Genomic DNA, 21157 nt, shown 5'->3' with positions numbered 1-21157 from the left:
TTCATTCCCCTAGTGAAAGCCTTTCAGTCAGAGGCGGTATTTCAACAGAAGGGGGAGCGGGAGGCAGACGCAATGGGAATGTATCAGCACGCCTTCCAGTAACATTCAGCATGACATTCGCGTGATGTCAAACACTGTGTTTTTTGCATTTTGCGTGTGCAGTGAGGTAACCATGCGTAGCAAAAAGGAGTTTGATCATAGTCACTGCAGTGGTTGGAGTCTTTCCTTCCTTCAAGTCAATTCTGCAGCTCCCTCAACAATGATCACTGAAAACTCCTGCACTGTGAAATTCATCATGTTTGATTTTGTTTTAAACTCCATTTCTCATGAGTTTATATTCAGTACAGTACACAGTTAAGCACACCCTATTCTCAGGACAGGTAGTCCTCTCTCCACTTCTCCTCTTTCATCCTGTTGTCATGATGATGAGTTTGAAAATGTTAACAGCTGCTTTGGTTTGACTGTACACTCTCTGAATGTCCTGATTAGGGCTGTGAACCTTTCCTGTGTTCTCTGTGGATCTAAAGCAGTTCATCTTGTTTCTAACAGCACCTGAACAGATTTTCATTTCAACTACTTGAGGTCAGGAAATTTTGACCAAGGACCACAAACTCCCACCTGTGCCCCCTAATGCCATGGAGATTATCATGCTTTTCCTCATGTTTGAAGCAGGTACTGGTTCGTCTGTTAGTTTGTCTCTCAGTCTGGAGTCTGTGTTTAAACCTGGCTTTCCTGTTCTAACCTGTCTGCCTCACCAATTCCCCCAGTGTTTCTATATGTTAGTGAGGGTGCTGCTGATCTCAGTGTTTCTATAGGTTAGATGGGTTGCTGATGTTAGAAAGTATTTGGATCTGAAACTGAAGTGTGCTTGAGGCTCATACGAATGGTGTCATGAGAGTCTGTTCTCTGTCCTCAGCTCTCTGCCCCTCAGTCTCCTCCAGCCGCTTCAGGGAATTCCACAGAGGGGAAAAAGATATGAACTGGACTGCAGCTCAGCAGTACTGCAGTCAGAATTACACTGACCTGGTCACTGTGCACAGCCAGGAGGAAAATGATCAGCTGCTTCAAATGTTACAGGAAGCTGGTGGCAGTGGCTGGATCGGTCTGCACCGTGGAAACAAGAGTGATAAATGGTCTGATGGAGACACATCTACTTTAAACAAATGGCTTAATCCTGGGGGAAAGGCGCCACCATACTGTGCTGCCATGGCTGCAGGAGGAGCATGGGAGACTCTCAACTGCACAGAACAGAGAAGTTTCATGTGTTACAGGAAAGGTAAAGGGTTTACTCTGAACTCAGCTCAAAATTAGCTCACTTCACAGGCACTAGTTGCACGAGAAGGCAGATTGCACGAGGTGTGCATTTGTGTTTAGTGCACTTCATTTAAACAATCATTTGGAGAATTAAATACTTCAAGAACCACAGCACACAGAAACATACTGAGTCCTGCTTTAAGCTGGAAAATGGCTACTAAGTTGTTTTAGGTGATGAGATACCTGCCGTGCCATTTAAAAATTTTTTTACTTCAATCACAAGTGCAGGTGTCCACCTGGCATGCTCCCCGTGGGAGACAGGAGCCAGTCACCAGTTACCAGTCAGCTTTCTGTCAGTATCTATGCCATTCAAGACTGACGTCATTATTCAGTACCGCAAAATTCATACATTTTTTAATTCCCCAGAAAAAGCATAGTGTAAAGTTATATTTTCAAAGATTCAACTATGGTATTTCTCTTCATAGGTCTGTCTCTCGGTACATATATGACTGTTCTCTTTAAGGGTGGCTGACACAGTGAAAGTGACTGGTTCATGGCTTTTTTTTTTACATGAATGCATCATTATTGCCTCTCAATCTTTCATTTCATAACTTGAACACAGTAAAATTGTGACTCAGTCCCTACCTTTATTAGTGTTCTCTTTTAGGGCAGCTGACTGGTTGGGTGGGTGACTGGTTGGGCGGGTGACTGGTTGGGCGGCTGACTGGTTCATGGCTCATTTTGACTTGGATGCATAGTTATGACCTCTGAAGTGCAGTAAGAGAGGAGAACTACAGCCTGCCAGCTGTTGTAGCACATTACTGTAGAGTCCTAATAATAATGTATGGAGAGCAGCAGCCATGTGTACCCATCAGTACCCAGAAATGCTGGATCTTTATCTATGACTGAAGCAACATGTTATAATTGAGAATGAGATGGTCTGTATTCCATTGAAAAGGCCTGTGTGTCTACACCACTGCTCATAAATGAGGGGTAATTATGTCTGAAGTCATACATTTCCATATGAAATAGATATTCTTCCTGTGTGTGTCTGCAGAGGTCACAGACCCCTCTCTCAGATACACTCTGGTGCTGGAGAAAAGATCTTGGTGTGAAGCACAGAGGCACTGCAGGATGAGCTACACTGACCTGGTCAGCATTAAGAATGAGAGCCACAATGATCATATAAAGAACGAAGGGAAAAACATCGCCCCCTTCTGGATCGGCATGATACATGATGACTGGGCATGGTCTGATGGGGGATGTTCCACCTACAGAAACTGGTATACTGGATACCCTCTGAACAATAACTGTGTTAGAATGCTGAATTTAGATATTGCTAAGGGGCAATGGTTCACTGCCCCATGTGGTAATAGCGACCACCCAGTCTGTTATAAAGGTAAAGAAACGCTCCCTTACTTTGTGTGTGTGCGTGCGTGAGTGTGTGCATGTAAGTGCATTCGCATGTCTGTGTGACTGAGTGCGTTTGATGGGAAATTCATCGGTGTTGAATGTTTTAATCTGCATTTCCTCCTCCGTTTCGAAGAAAAGGAGACATTTAACTCCTAACAGGAGAGCGGTGTTTACTGCACACTGTATATACGTGGTAATGTTGTAAATGTCTTTGTTTCCCTTTGTCTCAGGTAAACTGAAAATACATCTCATTAATGAGCCAAAGACATGGGAGGAAGCTCAGCACTACTGCTATACTCACCACAGGAGCCCACTGATCATCCAATCAGAGCAGGACCAGCATGCAGTGCAGCAGGTGCTGCAGTGCAAGAACTTCTCAGGCTACGTGTGGCTGGGTTTGAGGCAGAGCCGCCTCTTTGGGTTCTGGGTCTGGGCCGATGGGATCACAGTGGGGTGGAGCAACTGGGAGGGGGGGAGCCAACCTGAGCAGCCACTGTCCCACATCTGTGCAGCCATGGCAACAGGAGAAGGGGGATTCAAATGGAGCGACCAGAACTGCATCTCCAAGTTCTCCTTCCTCTGTGAAGGGTAGTGAAATTCACTGCTCCATCCTGTAATGCACTGACTGCTCATTCACTCTCCCCACATCCACCTCTCCTTCCCATATGTCCCTTCCCTCCACTTCCTCTAACCACACCATCCCCCTTCCCCCACTTCCTATATCCCCCTATTCCCTCAAACCCCGTCCACTATCCCTCTTTGCACGAAACCCAATCATTTTCCCCGTCCCTCACTCGTTCCTTATGTTTCTCTGCGTTTAAAAATGTTTATTTTTGTCATTTTGTTAGTTGCATACCTGCCAGTCACAAGTGATTAACTCTATTTAACACTTTGAACATTTATTTTTTACAAGATTTAAATGATGTTGATGTGATGAACATAAATTGTTTGCCTATGAGATGTAGAAACATGTAGATGTAGTTGAGATGAGAAATAGAAACATTTCCTCTATTTGTGTTGTTCTGGAGCTTTCCACTGTTCCAGACAGCATCTGTAAAATCTTCTCAACACTCAGTTTTAGATGGTATAAAATAAAATAAAATGTGTGACATATTAACCCCAGAGTCCTCTTTCTTTTGCTTGGTCATATAAAGTTGACACTGTCTCCACACAAAGAGTTTGCAAGGCAGGCTAAAAGAGTTAGGGACCCAACACCCTGTTAAGTCATAAAAAATGACACCATCTCTCTCATCTACCTGAAGATCCTGTTTTGGACACTCCTATCTACAGTCCACTTACTGTAGCTATCATGCATGTAATGTTATAAAAATGCATAGCTGAACATTTCTGCAATTTCCACTAACAAAGCAACCTCCAACCTTGAAAGCAATCTCCCCGATTACATCAGCAAAAGTATTATAACATGCAAGAATGGAGCAGAGTGCAGTGCATTCCTGCCGAGTCGCACCCTGCACCTCCACACATTGACTACAACCCAAGAATATTTGGATCTTTGCCCCCCCAGCTTGATTGTTTTCAGGGGTTTCCCCATCGGCATCCTCCATTTTCCAATAAATTCCTTCACTTTATTCTATAAGATGTTTTCATTTACTTCCATTTCAGAACTTCAATCAACTGAATTCAAATCAATTTCAAATTCATTGCATCCCAGTGTTTCCACCAACCAGCACAGGTGTGCAGAGTATTTCTGCAGAACACTCAATGAGCATGAAATGGGTTTTACTTCAGAATCCCCAGATCTCTCAAGGATTTTGTTTCCACGGTCCTGTATTAAATCATCTTAGTTTTCAGATTCTACTTTAATTCAAGCCTGAATATTAAGTAATTCAATCTTACATTCAGGTCAAGTGTACCAAATATCCTATTTGAGTGACATGGATCATAACGTTTACTGAGTTGGACAAGAGTAGTAGTGAGAGTATTGCTGTATTCTACCAAACATGTGGCCACCCTGACGTCCCTTAGCCTCGGTGCAGCCTGTGATGTCAGCAGCAGGAAGTTGCCACAAACTCCTGCTAATGCGACATTCTCCTCTGCCCCTTCATTCACCTGCCAGCCTCTAACCTGCAGCTCTGCTGATGTCACCACAGCACACAGATATATTTACCTGTGGACACACCTGCATCCAGACAGACAGCACACCACCTGAGCAGGTAGGAGAGAGCTTCAATCCAGTCACTCAGGCATTTATGACAATGACTTGAATGAATAGGGGGAAATTTAAAAATCTCTGATGTTTATACAGCATGTTAGTCTTTGATGAAGTATTTTAAGTGCTTATAAATCTTTTCTTTCCTTCTTTGCTTTTCCATTTCCCCTTTCACTCAGTGGATGCCATTTCAAAAACGTTCAACAAAACCAGTAATGGAATATACAGCAATCAATTATATTTCATCAGTTTGAATTTTCTTACGGTGTGTATGTATTTTTAAAGGAATTTAAAGTGGCATGTTCAGCTTGCAAATTGTTTCCTAATTTATGGTAAATTAACAATGCTAAAGAAAAAAGTGGGGAAAAAAATCAAACAGGTGCCCTGTATATCTTTAACATTTCAGGGTGTGGAACCTTCCACAAGCATCATTGAGTTATGCTTTCTGAGTTCACCTCCAATAATACAAAAACATGGAATGAAATGGAAATTCATTTGGCACTGTATATATATTTAATGTAATGAGTATGAAGATTGCTTGGGATGCAACCTGCTCTTTGAGGAGTATTTGCTCATGGTTATTGGAGCTAGAACAATACAGGAAAATGGTGCTACTACCCAGTTGGCCTTAAAACTGATTCCATCATCATCATCATCATCAGCAGCATTATCAAGCTTACCCTCAATATCAGAGACAGCAGTGAGAAGCAACTCCATTTATGAGGGGGAAGCAAAGAGCAATCTGATCACAGTCACTTCAGCGCCTGGAGTCTTTACTTCCTTCATGTAAATTTCTCACCTCCCAGAACAATGACAAATCTGATAACTGCCAGTGTGAATATCATTATGTTTGTTTTAAATGTATTGCACAGATTCCATCCAATCACTGACCCTCATGAGTTTAAACTGAGAATAGTACTCAATTAGACACACCCTGTTCCTACAGCAGGAAATCTTCTCGACTTCGCCTCTCTCATGCTGTTGTCATGACGATGAGTTTGAAAAAGTTAACAGCTGCTTTGGTGGGATTGGACTGGCGGTGACTGTTCTGATTTGGACTGTGAATCTTTCCTGTGTGGTCTGTGGTTTGAATCAGTTTGTCTCTAACAGCGCCTAGCAGATTTCGCCTGTAACTACATGAAGTCAGGAAATTTTGACTAAGGACTGCAAACCCCCACCCCACCTGTGCCCCCTACTGCCATGGAGATCATCTTACTTCTCCTCGTGCTTGAAGCAGGTACGCCTCCTCACCTGGGCTCCATGTTTACACCTGGCTGTATTTTATTTCTAAGCAAAACTGATGCTCTTATCAAGGGAGATAAAACAAAGCAGCTGTTCTTAAAAACCTGTCTCATGGGAACAACAGGAGTGGCCCACAACAGGAGTGCCCCACCTGGGATATGACCCTACAGCCTCCTGTAGTGCTGTTTTAACCCCTCTGTCCCACTGTTTCCCCCTGTGTTTCTACAGATCAGTGAGTTCACTGCTGCCAATGTGTTTCCATTGGTTAGCATGAGGTCACTGCTGCCCCCTGTTTCCATTGGTTAGCATGAGGTCACTGCTGCCCGCTGTGTTTCCATTGGTTAGCATGAGGTCACTGCTGCCCCCTGTGATTCCATTGGTTAATGAGGTCACTGCTAGTTTTGGAGACCATGTTAGAAAGGTGTTGGGGCATATAACTGAAGCAAGTTGGTGATCCATACGAATGGTGTCATGAGAGTCTGCTCTCTGTCCTCAGCTCTCTGCCCCTCAGTCTCCTCCAGCCGCTTCAGGGAATTCCACAGAGGGGAAAAAGATATGAACTGGACTGCAGCTCAGCAGTACTGCAGACAGCATTACACTGACCTGGTCACCGTGCACAGCCAGGAGGAAGCTGATCAGCTGCTTAAAATGTTAGGAGATGGTGACAGCGGCTGGATCGGTCTGCACCGTGGCGATATGAGTGATAAATGGTCTGATGGGGACACATCTAATTTCATTAACTGGCTTAATCCTGGGGGAAAGGAGCCACCATACTGTGCTGCCATGACAGTGGAAGGAGGATGGGAGACACTCAGTTGCACAGAGGAGAGAGATTTCATGTGTTACAGGAAAGGTAAAGGGTTTACTCTGAACTCAGCTCAAACGTATCTCACTTTATGAGATACGTTTATTTTTGCATAAAACCTCACAGCGCAAGCTTACAAGAGAGGGCAGACCCTGTGAGGTGTGCTTTTTTGTTTAATGCACTTCATTTAAGCACTTTCATAATCATTTTAAGATTTAAATACCTCACAAGCAATACTGCTGAAGAGATGGGCATTAGGGTGAAGACACCCGCATATGAATATAACTTGCATTAAAATATTGACAAGAGTTTTGTTTCTTAACAAAGCAGTATACACACTGTCAAAATTGCTAACGGCTAGTGTTTTCTACCAATGAGTGCAAAGTGAAAGGGATAGGAGGTATTCCATTGAAAAGGCCTGTGTGTCTACACCACTGCTCATAAATGAGGGGTAATTATGTCTGAAGTCATACATTTCCATGTGAAATAGATATTCTTCCTGTGTGGCTGCAGAGGTCACAGACCCCTCTCTCAGATACACTCTGGTGGAGGAGACAAGATCTTGGTACGACGCACAGAAGCACTGCAGGATGAGCTACACTGACCTGGTCAGCATTAAGAATGAGAGCCACAATGATCATATAAAGAACAAAGGGCAAAACATCGCCCCCTTCTGGATCGGCATGATACATGACGACTGGGCATGGTCTGATGGGGGGTGTTCCACCTACAGAAACTGGTATGCTGGATACCCTATGAAAAGCCCATCTGACTGTGTGTATATGCTGAAAGCTGATGAGGGGACATGGTTTAATGTCGGATGTGATAACGATCATTTCCCCCTCTGTTACAAAGGTAAGGAGACGCTTCTTTACTCTGTGGAGTCTAATACTGAAAGAGCCCAACAGGAGAGCACTGTTTACTACACAGCAGTTTACCCTGCAGCAGAGGCTACAGCTGGAGAGTTAGTGTGTGTGTGTGCTTTAGCCCCCACTTCCTCTTATTGTACAACTCAGTGTGACACACAAATCATGGTAATCGGTTACACTCACCCCAATACTGAAATACGGAAAGTTGTACCAAAGAATTACAGAAGGCACAGAAATGAAAGTCTGTTTCTGTATATACGTGGTAATGTTGTAACTGTCTTTGTTTCCCTTTGTCTCAGTTAAACTGAAAATACATCTCATTAATGAGCCAAAGACATGGGAGGAAGCTCAGCACTACTGCTATACTCACCACAGGAGCCCACTGATCATCCAATCAGAGCAGGACCAGCATGCAGTGCAGCAGGTGCTGCAGTGCAAGAACTTCTCAGGCTATGTGTGGCTGGGTTTGAGGCAGAGCCGCCTCTTTGGGTTCTGGGTCTGGGCCGATGGGATCACAGTGGGGTGGAGCAACTGGGAGGGGGGGAGCCAACCTGAGCAGCCACTGTCCCACATCTGTGCAGCCATGGCAACAGGAGAGGGGGGATTCAAATGGAGCGACCAGAACTGCGTCTCCAAGTTCTCCTTCCTCTGTGAAGGGTAGTGAAATTCACTGCTCCATCATGTAAAGCTCTGACTGCTCAATCTCTCGCTCCTTCCCATATGTCCTTTCGCTCCATTTACTCTACTCCATTTCCTGTAACTCCACCCCCTGTCACTCCACTTGCTCAAGCGCCTCCCTCTCCCTCTCTTCCTTTGATTCTCCACCTTTAATAAGCATAACTCGGCAAATGTTATACCCGTGGTCACAATTTCCTAAACTAAAATAAGAAACGTACAGAAATGACCTTGTAGACAAGGTCCTCATTTTTCCTCTTTTTTCCCCATAGTCCGATGTCTTTTTTCCACTTGTCCAATAACTTTCTTCAGTTTTCGACATCTTCCACAGGCAGAATATCTTGTCATATTTTTTAAAAATGTATTCATTGACATTGTTATGGATATAAGTTGTCAATCTAACATGATGGGATAGAGAAATATCTGATTTAACCATGCTATGGATCCTACCACTGTTCACAACAGCCCCTATAAAATCTTACCAGTTCTCATCTCAGGTGGTATTAAATAAATTGTGCTGTTTATTAAGCCTTTCTTCGAGTCCCGTGTCTTTTGCTTGGTTAAATAAAGTTTGCATTTTCCCCCACACGCATTGATTCTTCCGTTAACATAACACGCCTCCTTTGTCAGATCTGGGACTCCCTGACTACTGTCTCTCTAATGATTTTGCCCCAAAAGTTAATCTTATTGCTGGGATCATGAAGAAACCAGCATACATGCAGCCAAGAGTCTGCCTACTTATGCTGACCATCCCAGCAGCTGAGTCTAAGTAGAGCTGGGCGTGGGTATTACCTCACTGGCAGACCTGGGACATCGGGTTGTTGCTGGCAGCTGAGAGGGTTGATGGGCCAGTAGGGGGCAGTGCTCCCTCTGAGGCAAATAAATCCAATGCCCTAGTGCAGTGATGTAGGTACTGTGCTGCAAAGCGTTTTTTTTTTTTTTTTTTTTTTTAATAGTCTGGGTCAGGACCCACAGGTGGGTCCCAGGAAATTAAAATTGGGTTGCCAAACCAAATTGTAAATCTACAAATTTATCCTGATACTGCTACACTTTCGAGGAGGAAGAAAAGGAATTTGTTTTGATAGTAACGATGACAATATAGTATTAAATGAGAAATTAAAATGGGACATTCAAACTCAAACTGCATGTTCAGCGCCTTCTTGTTTCATTCTATTGTTATTTGGTCTGTCACTCGAAAAATGTTGGTCTCCTGGAAATTTTTTTTTTTTGGAAAACTACTGATGTAGAAGGTGCCATTTTTCAACAGGTTGCAGCAAACTCCTGCTAATGCAACATTCTCCTCCGCCCCTTCATTCACCTGCCAGCCTCTAACCTGCAGCTCTGCTGATGTCACCACAGCACACAGATATATTTACCTGTGGACACACCTGCATCCAGACAGACAGCACACCACCTGAGCAGGTAGGAGAGAGCTTCAATCCACAGTCACTCAGGCATTTATGACAATAACTTGAATGAATAGGGGGAAATTTAAAAATCTCTGATGTTTATACAGCATGTTAGTCTTTGATGAAGTATTTTACGTGGGGTTTTTTTTTTTTTTGCTTTCCAGTTATCCTTTAAATTTAATTCTCGCAAAATCTGTAATGGAATAAACAGCATGCAACTACATTTGATCATCATTTCCATGCGGTATGCATGTAATTTATTGTATGCATTTTGTATGTCAGGGAATTAAAAAGGACATTTTTCAGGTTCTAAATAGTTTCCTAAAATCTGGTAGATTAAAAATTTCTAAATAAATAAATAAAGATCAGTGGTGGCAGTGTAGCATAGTGGTAGGGAGTGGGGCTCGTAACCGAAAAGTTGCCGATTCGCTGCCCCAGTAGGGCACTGCTTGTTGTACCCTTTCACAAGGTACTTAACCTACAGTCAGTCAGGGGCAGAGTCAGAATCAGAGAGATTTTATTGTCAGCCCATCCGTATGCAGTATACAGTAGGGTTGAAATAAAGTTTCCCTGGGACCCATAGTGCTACATTCTGGTCCATCTGGACCCATAACATATAGTTTCCTCAGTACATATTTAACTGTACAAATACATAAAACTTTAACCTATGTAAGTTGCTCTAGGTAAGAGCATCGGTTAAATGACAATAATGTAATGTAAATGAAGATCAAACAAGTGCAATGCATATCGCAAATTTCAGAGTGTGGAATCTTCTCTTAGCAGGTATAACTTAGTCATGGTTTTCCGAGTTTTCCTCAAAAAGCTCAAAATGACACCGCATTTACATTTATTCCTTTGGCAGATGCTTTTATCCAAAGAGAGTCACAAGTGAGGCAGAGTACAGCACAAGCGAAAGCCATGCATGGAGTCAAAATATTAGAAGTTTCAATTGCTGGCCAGATAAGGTACAAGCTAGCTAAATGAAATTCTGTTTGGGTCTGTGTGCATCATTGACATAATGTAGACTGATGAGGATTCAACCTAACAGCAGTACTTTGATCACAGGAACTAGAATAATACAGGGAAGCTGTGCTATGCTGCCCAGTTAGCCTTAAAACTGATTTCACGTGTGTAATATAGTTCTTTTAGCAATTAAAGCCAAAATACGAATATGGTTATTTAGCGTAATCCCCTTAAAATACCATTTCTGAAATTTTGAAAAAAATCTTGGTGTCTGATGTAATCTGAACAAGTGTACTTTATACAGACTAATATGGGTTTAAAACAAAATTCTGACTTTCCTCCTCAAAATGGATTCTAATAGTAAAAACTTCTGCCTGATCCCAGAATGACATAAAGCTTGTATTGGAATGCTGGATATACTTGCCGAGTCCAGACACTCAGTCATCTTCACAACTGTAAAATCTTCATCATTAAACTCACCCTCTAAATTAGATGTATTAGTGAGAAGCCACTTTAAATTTCAGAATTTCTTATCCAAGAAACACTTCTGTTGGAAAAAGTAGGGAGATCATTTCTTTCACACATAAGTAAACTCCTGTTTCTGAGAGGCCTCTAGCTCATTATTGCTCATTTTAATTCTGACCATTCTGTAGTTTTGAAGAACACAAAGACCATGTGAATGCAGACCCAGCAGTAACGGTATGCACTCCAAATGCTAAGAGGTGATGGACAATCTATTCACCTCCCATTCATTCCCCTAGTGAAAGCCTTTCAGTCAGAGGCGGTATTTCAACAGAAGGGGGAGCGGGAGGCAGACACAATGGGAATGTATCAGCACGCCTTCCAGTAACACTCAGCATAACATTTGCATGATGTCAAACATTCATGTGTTACTGTGTGCTGCGTGTGCCGTGAGGTTAACAGTGTGCAGCAAAGAGGAGTTTGATGATAGTCACAGCAGCGGTTGGAGTCTTTCCTTCCTTCAAGTCAATTCCGCACTTCCCTGAACAATCATGTTTGATTTTGTTTTAAACTCCATTTCTCATGAGTTTGTACTGAGCACAGTACACAATTATGCACACCCTATTCTCAGGACAGGCAGTCCTCTCTCCACTTCTCCTCTTTCATCCTGTTGTCATGATGATGAGTTTGAAAATGTTAACAGCTGCTTTGGTTTGACTGTACACTCTCTGAATGTCCTGATTAGGGCTGTGAACCTTTCCTGTGTTCTCTGTGGATCTAAAGCAGTTCGTCTTGTTTCTAACAGCACCTGAACAGATTTTCATTTCAACTACTTGAGGTCAGGAAATTTTGACCAAGGACCACAAACTCCCACCTGTGCCCCCTAATGCCATGGAGATTATCATGCTTTTCCTCATGTTTGAAGCAGGTACTGGTTCGTCTGTTAGTTTGTCTCTCAGTTTGCTGATCTCAGTGTTTCTACAGGTTAGATGGGTTGCTGATGTTAGAAAGTATTTGGATCTGAAACTGAAGTGTGCTTGAGGCTCATACGAATGGTGTCATGAGAGTCTGTTCTCTGTCCTCAGCTCTCTGCCCCTCAGTCTCCTCCAGCCGCTTCAGGGAATTCCACAGAGGGGAAAAAGATATGAACTGGACTGCAGCTCAGCAGTACTGCAGACAGAATTACACTGACCTGGTCACCGTGCACAGCCAGGAGGAAAATGATCAGCTGCTTCAAATGTTACAGGAAGCTGGTGGCAGTGGCTGGATCGGTCTGCACCGTGGAAACAAGAGTGATAAATGGTCTGATGGAGACACATCTAATTTCACTAACTGGCTTAAAGGTGGAGGAAAGGCACCACCATACTGTGCTGCCATGACTGCAGGAGGCGCATGGGAGACTCTCAACTGCACAGAACAGAGAAGTTTCATGTGTTACAGGAAAGGTAAAGGGTTTACTCTGAACTCAGCTCAAAATTAGCTCACTTCACAGGCACTAGTTGCACAAGAGGGCAGATTGCACGAGGTGTGCATTTGTGTTTAGTGCACTTCATTTAAACAATCATTTGGAGAATTAAATACTTCAAGAACCACAGCACACAGAAACATACTGAGTCCTGCTTTAAGCTGGAAAATGGCTACTAAGTTATTTTAGGTGATGAGATACCTGCCGTGCCATTTGAAAAATTTTTTACTTCAATCACAAGTGCAGGTGTCCACCTGGCATGCTCCCCGTGGGAGACAGGAGCCAGTCACCAGTTACCAGTCAGCTTTCTGTCAGTATCTATGCCATTCAAGACTGACGTCATTATTCAGTACCTGCAAAATTTGTAAATTTTTTTATTCCCCAGAAAAAGCATAGTGTAAAGTTATAATTTCAAAGATTCAACTATGGTATTTCTCTTCATAGGTCTGTCTCTCTGTACATATATGACTGTTCTCTTTACGCGTGGCTGACACAGTGAAAGTGACTGGTTCATGGCTTTTTTTTTACATGAATGCATCATTATTGCCTCTCAATGTTTCATTTCATAACTTGAACACAGTAAGATTGTGACTCAGTCCCTACCTTTATTAGTGTTCTCTTTGAGGGCAGCTGACTGGTTGGGTGGGTGACTGGTTCATGGCTCATTTTGACTTGGAGGCATAGTTATGACCTCTGAAGTGCAGTAAGAGAGGAGAACTACAGCCTGCCAGCTGTTGTAGCACATTACTGTAGAGTCCTAATAATAATGTATGGAGAGCAGCAGCCATGTGTACCTATCAGTGCTGGATCTTTATCTATGACTGAAGCAACATGTTATAATTGAGAATGAGATGGTCTGTATTCCATTGAAAAGGCCTGTGTGTCTACACCACTGCTCATAAATGAGGGGTAATTATGTCTGAAGTCATACATTTCCATGTGAAATAGATATTCTTCCTGTGTGTGTCTGCAGAGGTCACAGACCCCTCTCTCAGATACACTCTGGTGGAGGAGAAAAGATCTTGGTGTGACGCACAGAGGCACTGCAGGATGAGCTACACTGACCTGGTCAGCATTAAGAATGAGAGCCACAATGATCATGTAAAGAACAAAGGGCAAAACATCGCCCCCTTCTGGATCGGCATGATACATGATGACTGGGCATGGTCTGATGGGGGATGTTCCACCTACAGAAACTGGTATACTGGATACCCTCTGAACAATAACTGTGTTAGAATGCTGAATGCTGCTAAGGGGCAATGGTTCATTGTCTCATGTGGTAATAGCGACCACCCAGTCTGTTATAAAGGTAAAGAAACGCTCCCTTACTTTGTGTGTGTGCGTGCGTGAGTGTGTGCGTGTAAGTGCATTCGCATGTCTGTGTGACTGAGTGCATTTGATGGGAAATTCATCTGTGTTGAATGTTTTAATCTGCATTTCCTCCTCCGTTTTGAAGAAAAGGAGACATTTAACTCCTAACAGGAGAGCGGTGTTTACTGCACATGTCTGCAACCCACAGCAGTTTACTGGGCAGCAAGGACTAATGCTGGAGAATATGTGGCGGTGTGTGTGTATGTTAATATGTGCATGTCTGAGTGTGTGCTTGCAGATGCCTGAGTGTGTGCTTGCTTATCTGTCAAACTCATTTTGACAGATAAAACATGTTGATCATTTACATTCACCCTGATTCTAAAATACATGCTGCAGCGTATATTAAATATAAACAACACTCACTTCAATTCTAACATATATACTGTAAGCTGCAGTATGTAAGAACAGAAATGAATCCTCCGCCTCACTGCTTCTGTGTATATTGTGATATTCCTTTGTATGTCCCGCATTGTTTCCCTCTGTCTCATTTTCAGAACAGATCCATTTCATTAATGAGCCAAAGACATGGGAGGAAGCTCAGCACTACTGCTATGCTCAGCACAGGAGCCCACTGATCATCCAATCAGAGCAGGACCAGCATGCAGTGCAGCAGGTGCTGCAGTGCAAGAACTTCTCAGGCTACGTGTGGCTGGGTTTGAGGCAGAGCCGCCTCTTTGGGTTCTGGGTCTGGGCCGATGGGATCACAGTGGGGTGGAGCAACTGGGAGGGGGGGAGCCAACCTGAGCAGCCACTGTCCCACATCTGTGCAGCCATGGCAACAGGAGAGGGGGGATTCAAATGGAGCGACCAGAACTGCGTCTCCAAGTTCTCCTTCCTCTGTGAAGGGTAGTGAAATTCACTGCTCCATCATGTAATGCTCTGACTGATCTTCCTCCATTTTGTCTGTCTCCCACCCTCTCTCCGTTGAGCCCATGCTTTCTCCCCCAGTTTCCTGCAACTTAATCCTCTCTCCCGTTTCTTCCAACTCCAGTATCTCTCATTTACTTTACCCCCATTTTACTTTCATAACCCCTCTACCTTCAGTAACCCATGATGTCATCTCACCCCTTCCTTCCCACTCCTACTTTTCCCACTTCCTCTAAGTCTGCTTCCACCCAACCCGCCTTCACCCCCCTCTACATCATCCAACCCAACCCACTGCCCCCTTCCACCTCCTCTAACCTCACTCTCCATCACCATCTGGTATTTGAAAATGTTTATTTTCTATAGAGCTACACACATTTATGTCCACGTAATATGTAAATCTCGTATCATTAACTTCATTATGTTTATGTATTTACGCATACTATTTTTTATTTGGAATTCCCAATGCATTTTCCTTAATTTCCTCCGTTTCTCAAATTTTTTTTTTTTGAATCTCTAATTAGGGCTACAGAGCTCAGTCTGCACTTGAGATCAGTACCTTGTTGAATGAACCAGTTGAAAGCGATTTCATTGTGCTATTTAGTTTAGTTTATTTGCTCATGTTATACTTGGTGCTACTTGTCATTTTCTCTGTCATCGTGTTTTTATTGTGTATTGGAAAACACAGAATAAGCATTCTGTTTCAAAAGGAAACAAATGTTGTTATCAATCTCTCAACAAAATGAAAAATAAAATCAATTTTTTCCTGAAGAATATTTCAATATCAATATCAACTTGTTTTGCTGTATCAAAAAGATGTTTTTAAAAATTAGATTTGGTAAATCTGCATTTATTTCCTAACTCTTGTATCATTCATTTTGAAAGGCTCATCATAGCTTCCTTTCAACAGTTCAGATAAGAATAAGCATGTTGGAGGCCACTGAGTAATCAACACATCACTTATAATAATGACTAAAGAGAGACATGTTGCACGGATTATCACATTGTGCAGTGTTATGAAGTAAAGACGGAGCAACAGTGGGAAATGCCATAGACAGCCTGATGAACAGAGACACAGCTAACTGAGATTACCTGAGAGTTTGGGCGACATGACATGTGCACCTAGATTTGAACAGAAGGCCAATTACCATCCCATATTTTAAATAATATATGCATATGCAAACCAGGCAGCCACGATATGAAGCAAATTGAATTTCCAAAAAGGCGTTTGTTTTTTTTTTTTTCCCCGCCCCTATACAGATTCTGGGCTCCCCATACAGAAGAGGAAGTGCATCCTTATGTAGGATTTCCCATTCAAAATTTTTGAGGACATGGGTCTATATTCTAGACCGGATAAATTACATCTCCAAAACATTTCATATTCCATGGGTGTATTTATCTAATCAACCAGTCAGTATGAGACAATCTAAGCCAGGAGCTGGCAATATGACACACTGTCAGCCAGACAACCCTCACTGCCTTCCCAGCAATGGCATAGGGGGTTCAGAAAACGTGTGACTCCACTAGCTCGTATGTGGGTATGGAGTGGTGGTGCATTGAATAAAGAAATTAAAACAGTTACAGAAACGGCCCACTAAGTTCTGCCATGGTTATTACTGTTCAAGCAGGGACAAATGAATAAGAAGCTTCCCCCCAAAGGGTACAAAGTACGATTACCCAACATTCCCCACAGTTCTTTGTCACTCTTTCACCAAATGTATCAAAAGCCTAAAAGACAAACTGTTACAACAGTCAGCAAAGAGCCGTGGCTGTGGTTCATGCCAGACTCCATGGATTTCAAAGTTTCATAGTTTCTCTTTTCGCGATCGTCAGTGGAACCGTTGCACTCGTGACACTAACTCCTTAACGAGATGAGAAAGGACCACAGGAGCAGCGTCTAACCTTCCCAGGGAGAAACAACCTCTGACCACGCAGTCCTTCGTGAATTTATTTTTCCCTGCATCCGGGATGCCAATCACACCATGAAAATGACATGTCTGTTACATTTCTGATGCTCAAGTGACCCGCCCCGTTAGCAGGTTGGAGATAAGTGCCCCTCAGAACAGCTGCAAAGACAGCACACAGTTTGCATGGACACAGTAGAATGTCAAACACATTTAAAAACAAATACAACTGACCCCATCAACCCCCATCAACGTGCCAAGTGTCAGCTAGGCAGAACCCTTGACATGGGGTCAGGTTTTTATTTTGCTAACTATTTTTGTAGAAGGTTTATTGCAGTTCTTGATGAGGGGGAGGTAACAGCATGATTTCTCTATTAATGCTGAATATCTTCTGTTTATGTTCATATTTTTCAGGGCTTAGAAACCAAAGCACAAAAATGTGCTACAAGCAAAAACAAACCTTATCTCAATCCCTTGCTTATTTGGGATATTCTTCTATGATCAAACAACATGTCCTAAGGCTCAAATCTGTCTTTTAGACTAAAACCAGAAGCCAATGATACAACTAAATTGTGGGAATTCAGTTAACAAGACATGAATTACCATTGTGGCACACACATACTTCATTTGGCAAGCTACAGGTTGCAAAGCTTGTGATCACATCACAAAAAACAACTTTCATGCTGAGATTCCAGTTCTCTCCCCCTGGGTCTGTAGCTTTTTAAAATGTTGAGAAGGAAACTCTCACCAGTTTCTGACGTAATCGATAAAGATGTGGTTTTGTAAAAACATTCTCAGTTAATATACGACCAAGGTTGCCTTAATCGATAAGCATCCAGCTATCCTTGGAAGTCAAGAGAGAGACACATGCTTCATCAAGGTCATTGAAATCAATACTGTCTCACTCAGTCGGGAAAACTGAATGTCATTGTCCTGTTGCTGGTAAAAGGTCACCTAAATTATCTAACAGTTACACAGCCTGTATTTTGGACCACAACGGTAACTTGGCTATTAAATTAGGCTTCTCTATACCATTTTAATTTGGGTACATTTGCTGTAACAAGCACATAATCAGTTCATTCATCTAATTTGCTTGCCACCTTGAATAGTTACCTTATTTGTGCTATTGCATACCAAATGTTCATTATTGGAAGGTCAGGGCAGGTTTTCACTTGCAGGCCTTTCCACACCAACAGCAAATGGCCCCTAAAGTCACAGACATAGGGCATCGATTTTCCCATTTGCTGCATTAAAAATCAGAAACGGCCTCTTTGCTTGTGCAGTGCCTGGGAAAGCAATGCCATTAAAAACCGTTCTCAAAAGGACATCATCAGGCCACGGATGGGCCACTCTGATCACAGGGACAAGGGGTCCTTCAGCAGCTTGTGCAGGTCGCCCTAGATAAGGGCATCTTCCAAGAAAATTAATTTCCTTAGATATCATGAATGCAATGCTGAGGACATAAGGGCTTTCTCTGTGCGATAGACTGGATAACCCGATCTGTCAGGTGCAGACCATGTTGATCCTACCTTCAGTGCATCTGTGAAGCATTTATCACATGTTCATTTATTGACTTGATATGATTTGATCTATGTGGGAAAAAAAAAAAAAACTGTACGTTCATGAACTGGACCACTAAAACATAGAATAACCCATTCTTAAATGAATTGTTCAAGATATCATTTATGTATAGTTTATTCAAAGTGACAGACTATCCTTTAAAAGAATTTATCCCTGATATCTCTCACATAACTAAATTTCTTTGGCATTAAAGGCTACACCATACACTGGATATAGCAGCAAAGCATTAATCTGAGACTAGGGCCCTGAGGTGCTCATGCATCACATATATCCCTTCATTGGCTGCTAATCTCTCCGTTTATCAAAATCATATTCATCAAAAATACAGTTGATAAATGACCTCCGACGTTGATCAGGTGTATTGCTTCACAGGCTCAGTTTCATTGTCTGCAAATAATGTTACAGTGATTCGTTTAGTACATTGGAGCTGAACCCTGTCCGCTGAGGGGTGTGAAGCAATCCAGGAGAGAGGCGCAATCTCAGTGTGCTTTGAACTCCCTCAAACACCCTAAGGTAAAACAAAAGTAATCAATCAATGACATAAAATAGTTAATCCTGTCTTGAAAGGACCTCTCTGAGCATCTGCTTCAGTTTGTTCACTAGTACACTTTCTCATGTGGGTGTAAGTGTTGAGCATTATGGTCTGACACTAACATGAAGTGATGTCATGTTGCAGTTTGTCATCAGATTCTGTCTTTTTAACGTATGCCGTTTCCCCATTTATGCAGCTCTGTTTTGGAGCTAGCCAAATGTACATTTCAACAGCATGACAGTGTCAGACTCAAGGATACTACGGCTCATTAGTGGGGGCGGGGGGGGGGGGGGGGATGACCATCCTGTGCGGTAACAGTGACACAGCACTAACAAAAGCGGCCTCTCTATGTGCTTCAACTCAGATTTGCAAAACAAAGCAAAACGTTAGCATGCAAAGCTCATGGAATTCTGGGATGCTGCCAAGAGAAAGGTATTCAAATGATTCATATTTCAATGAAAATGTTTACCTCATTGTATTTGAAAGGCCAAGGGGAAATAACGTTACTCTGTCAGCAATCGCAAAATACACACACATACATATTCTATGTGTGTATTTATTCTATATTTAAATAATATATTACATATTTATATATTTTATGTGTCACATATTTATATATTTATTATATATACATACAGTGTCAAAGGTTTGGACACATCTGATTATCTTAAAGACTTATGCTTACATGCTTGAAATTGAGACCTGTGTATGAATTTCTTTTTTGAAAAATATATATGCTCATATATACATGAGCATAATGAATTTGTCTCCCGTCTCCCTAAAGTGGATTTTATGACCTTTTCCATCTCAGGGGATCGGGGGATGTATTCCAATTTTCCACACACAAAAGAATCAATGCAGGTGTTAAATGATTAAGAGATTAATGTATGAGAAAACTGAGATACAGAATTTGTGTTTGGTTTTGATGCAAACATGACAAGAGCCTAAGAGCATGTTCTAAGACACGAAAGCAGAAGTTTCATAATATTTAAAATTATATTCAAATCGAATTTGCATTCTGCATTTCATCATTGTAAACAAAATCAAACACAGCTGCAGCAGATAGAGGTACGTTCAAATAGGTTCATTTTCTCAAGCAAACTAACCGTTCACTTATGCAAGTACTGACTTTGCACAATACAAGGCAAGTAAGTGAAAAATACATGTACCTCATTTTCAGAAATAATCAAAATGTAAATAAAAAATATCATTTGTAATTTTTCCCACAAAATATACGACACGCCTGTGTTCGCCTCTGCCCAAAGAATGCAAAGCACCTCTGAGTCAACAACAGAAACATAACTTTCATGCAAAGTACTTCCTGTGGCTGCCAGGAAACAAACCTATCTACAGGAATTAATCTCATTACAACATTCTCCCACACTGCTGGTCCAAAATGGAATTCTGGGAAGGGGAAAGTGGTCTTTCCTTTCTCCTGCCCTGCATCAACTGCAAATTCCAATTTGTTAGCTGCTGCGCCTTTTGAATTCTCGCTCGTGTGCAGGTGCACAGCACCTGGGCAGAAGATACAGACTTATTAAATATTCATTATTCATGAGTTAATCTGTTCTGCGTGGTAAAAAAAAAAAAAAAAAAAAAAAAAAAAGAGTATTGCTCTCTCTGGCATCTGTACAACATGCCTCCATATGGACACCTGAGAACTCAGAGTTGATTGTTATATATTTATTTTTTTTAATGTGAAGAACAAGACCCATCTTGAGCAGCAAAGCAACAAACTGAAATCAGTATGCCAAGCTGTACAAGTCCCCTAGGGGCAGCAGAGAGCCAAATCTCAGAACAGACCTGACTGTTTGTCTAAGAGGACGACTGCTTGAGGAGCTTCCTCTGTTGCTCACCCCCTCCCATGAAGCAGCATTTGCCCAATACCCTTTTTCACAGCAGGCAACAGTTTTTCAGCTTATCGATGGGCATCACGGGTTCGAATGGCGCCTACACCGCTCTACACAAGGCCCATGCATCTGTCAGGTAAGTGTCTTTTCATGTGTCACATGACAACAGAGGTTAAAGGTCGGCTGGGCTGGGGGTCTACGCTTAAGGTTCTTGCTGGGATGCTGACACTGTGCCATGAGGAAAAGTACTTTCTCTCAGAGAAGGTGTGAGGGAAAACATGACACTTCTTTAACCAGGGCAGACAGATTGAGGACAGACAGAGGGGAG

At 42.3% G+C, this 21157-nt stretch overlaps 2 protein-coding genes across 2 annotated transcripts; both read left to right on the top strand.

Moving 5' to 3' along the window:
• Nucleotides 1-2342: 2342 nt before the first annotated feature.
• LOC118771685 (C-type mannose receptor 2-like) lies at nt 2343-3520 on the top strand. Its single transcript, XM_036519693.1, has 2 exons — nt 2343-2653; nt 2898-3520. Exons 1-2 carry the CDS (start codon nt 2389-2391, stop codon nt 3257-3259), a joined length of 627 nt encoding a protein of 208 aa, XP_036375586.1. The 5' UTR covers nt 2343-2388; the 3' UTR covers nt 3260-3520.
• Nucleotides 3521-4807: 1287 nt separating this feature from the next.
• On the top strand, nt 4808-8414 carry LOC118771686 (macrophage mannose receptor 1). The gene is made up of 5 exons (XM_036519694.1): nt 4808-4841; nt 5948-6074; nt 6591-6932; nt 7398-7739; nt 8053-8414. Exons 2-5 carry the CDS (start codon nt 6038-6040, stop codon nt 8412-8414), a joined length of 1083 nt encoding a protein of 360 aa, XP_036375587.1. The 5' UTR covers nt 4808-4841; nt 5948-6037.
• Nucleotides 8415-21157: the final 12743 nt, after the last annotated feature.

The sequence above is a fragment of the Megalops cyprinoides genome, chromosome 25, assembly GCF_013368585.1.
Source record: "Megalops cyprinoides isolate fMegCyp1 chromosome 25, fMegCyp1.pri, whole genome shotgun sequence".
Taxonomy (NCBI): domain Eukaryota; kingdom Metazoa; phylum Chordata; class Actinopteri; order Elopiformes; family Megalopidae; genus Megalops; species Megalops cyprinoides.
This window is presented reverse-complemented; position numbering and strand designations above follow the sequence as displayed.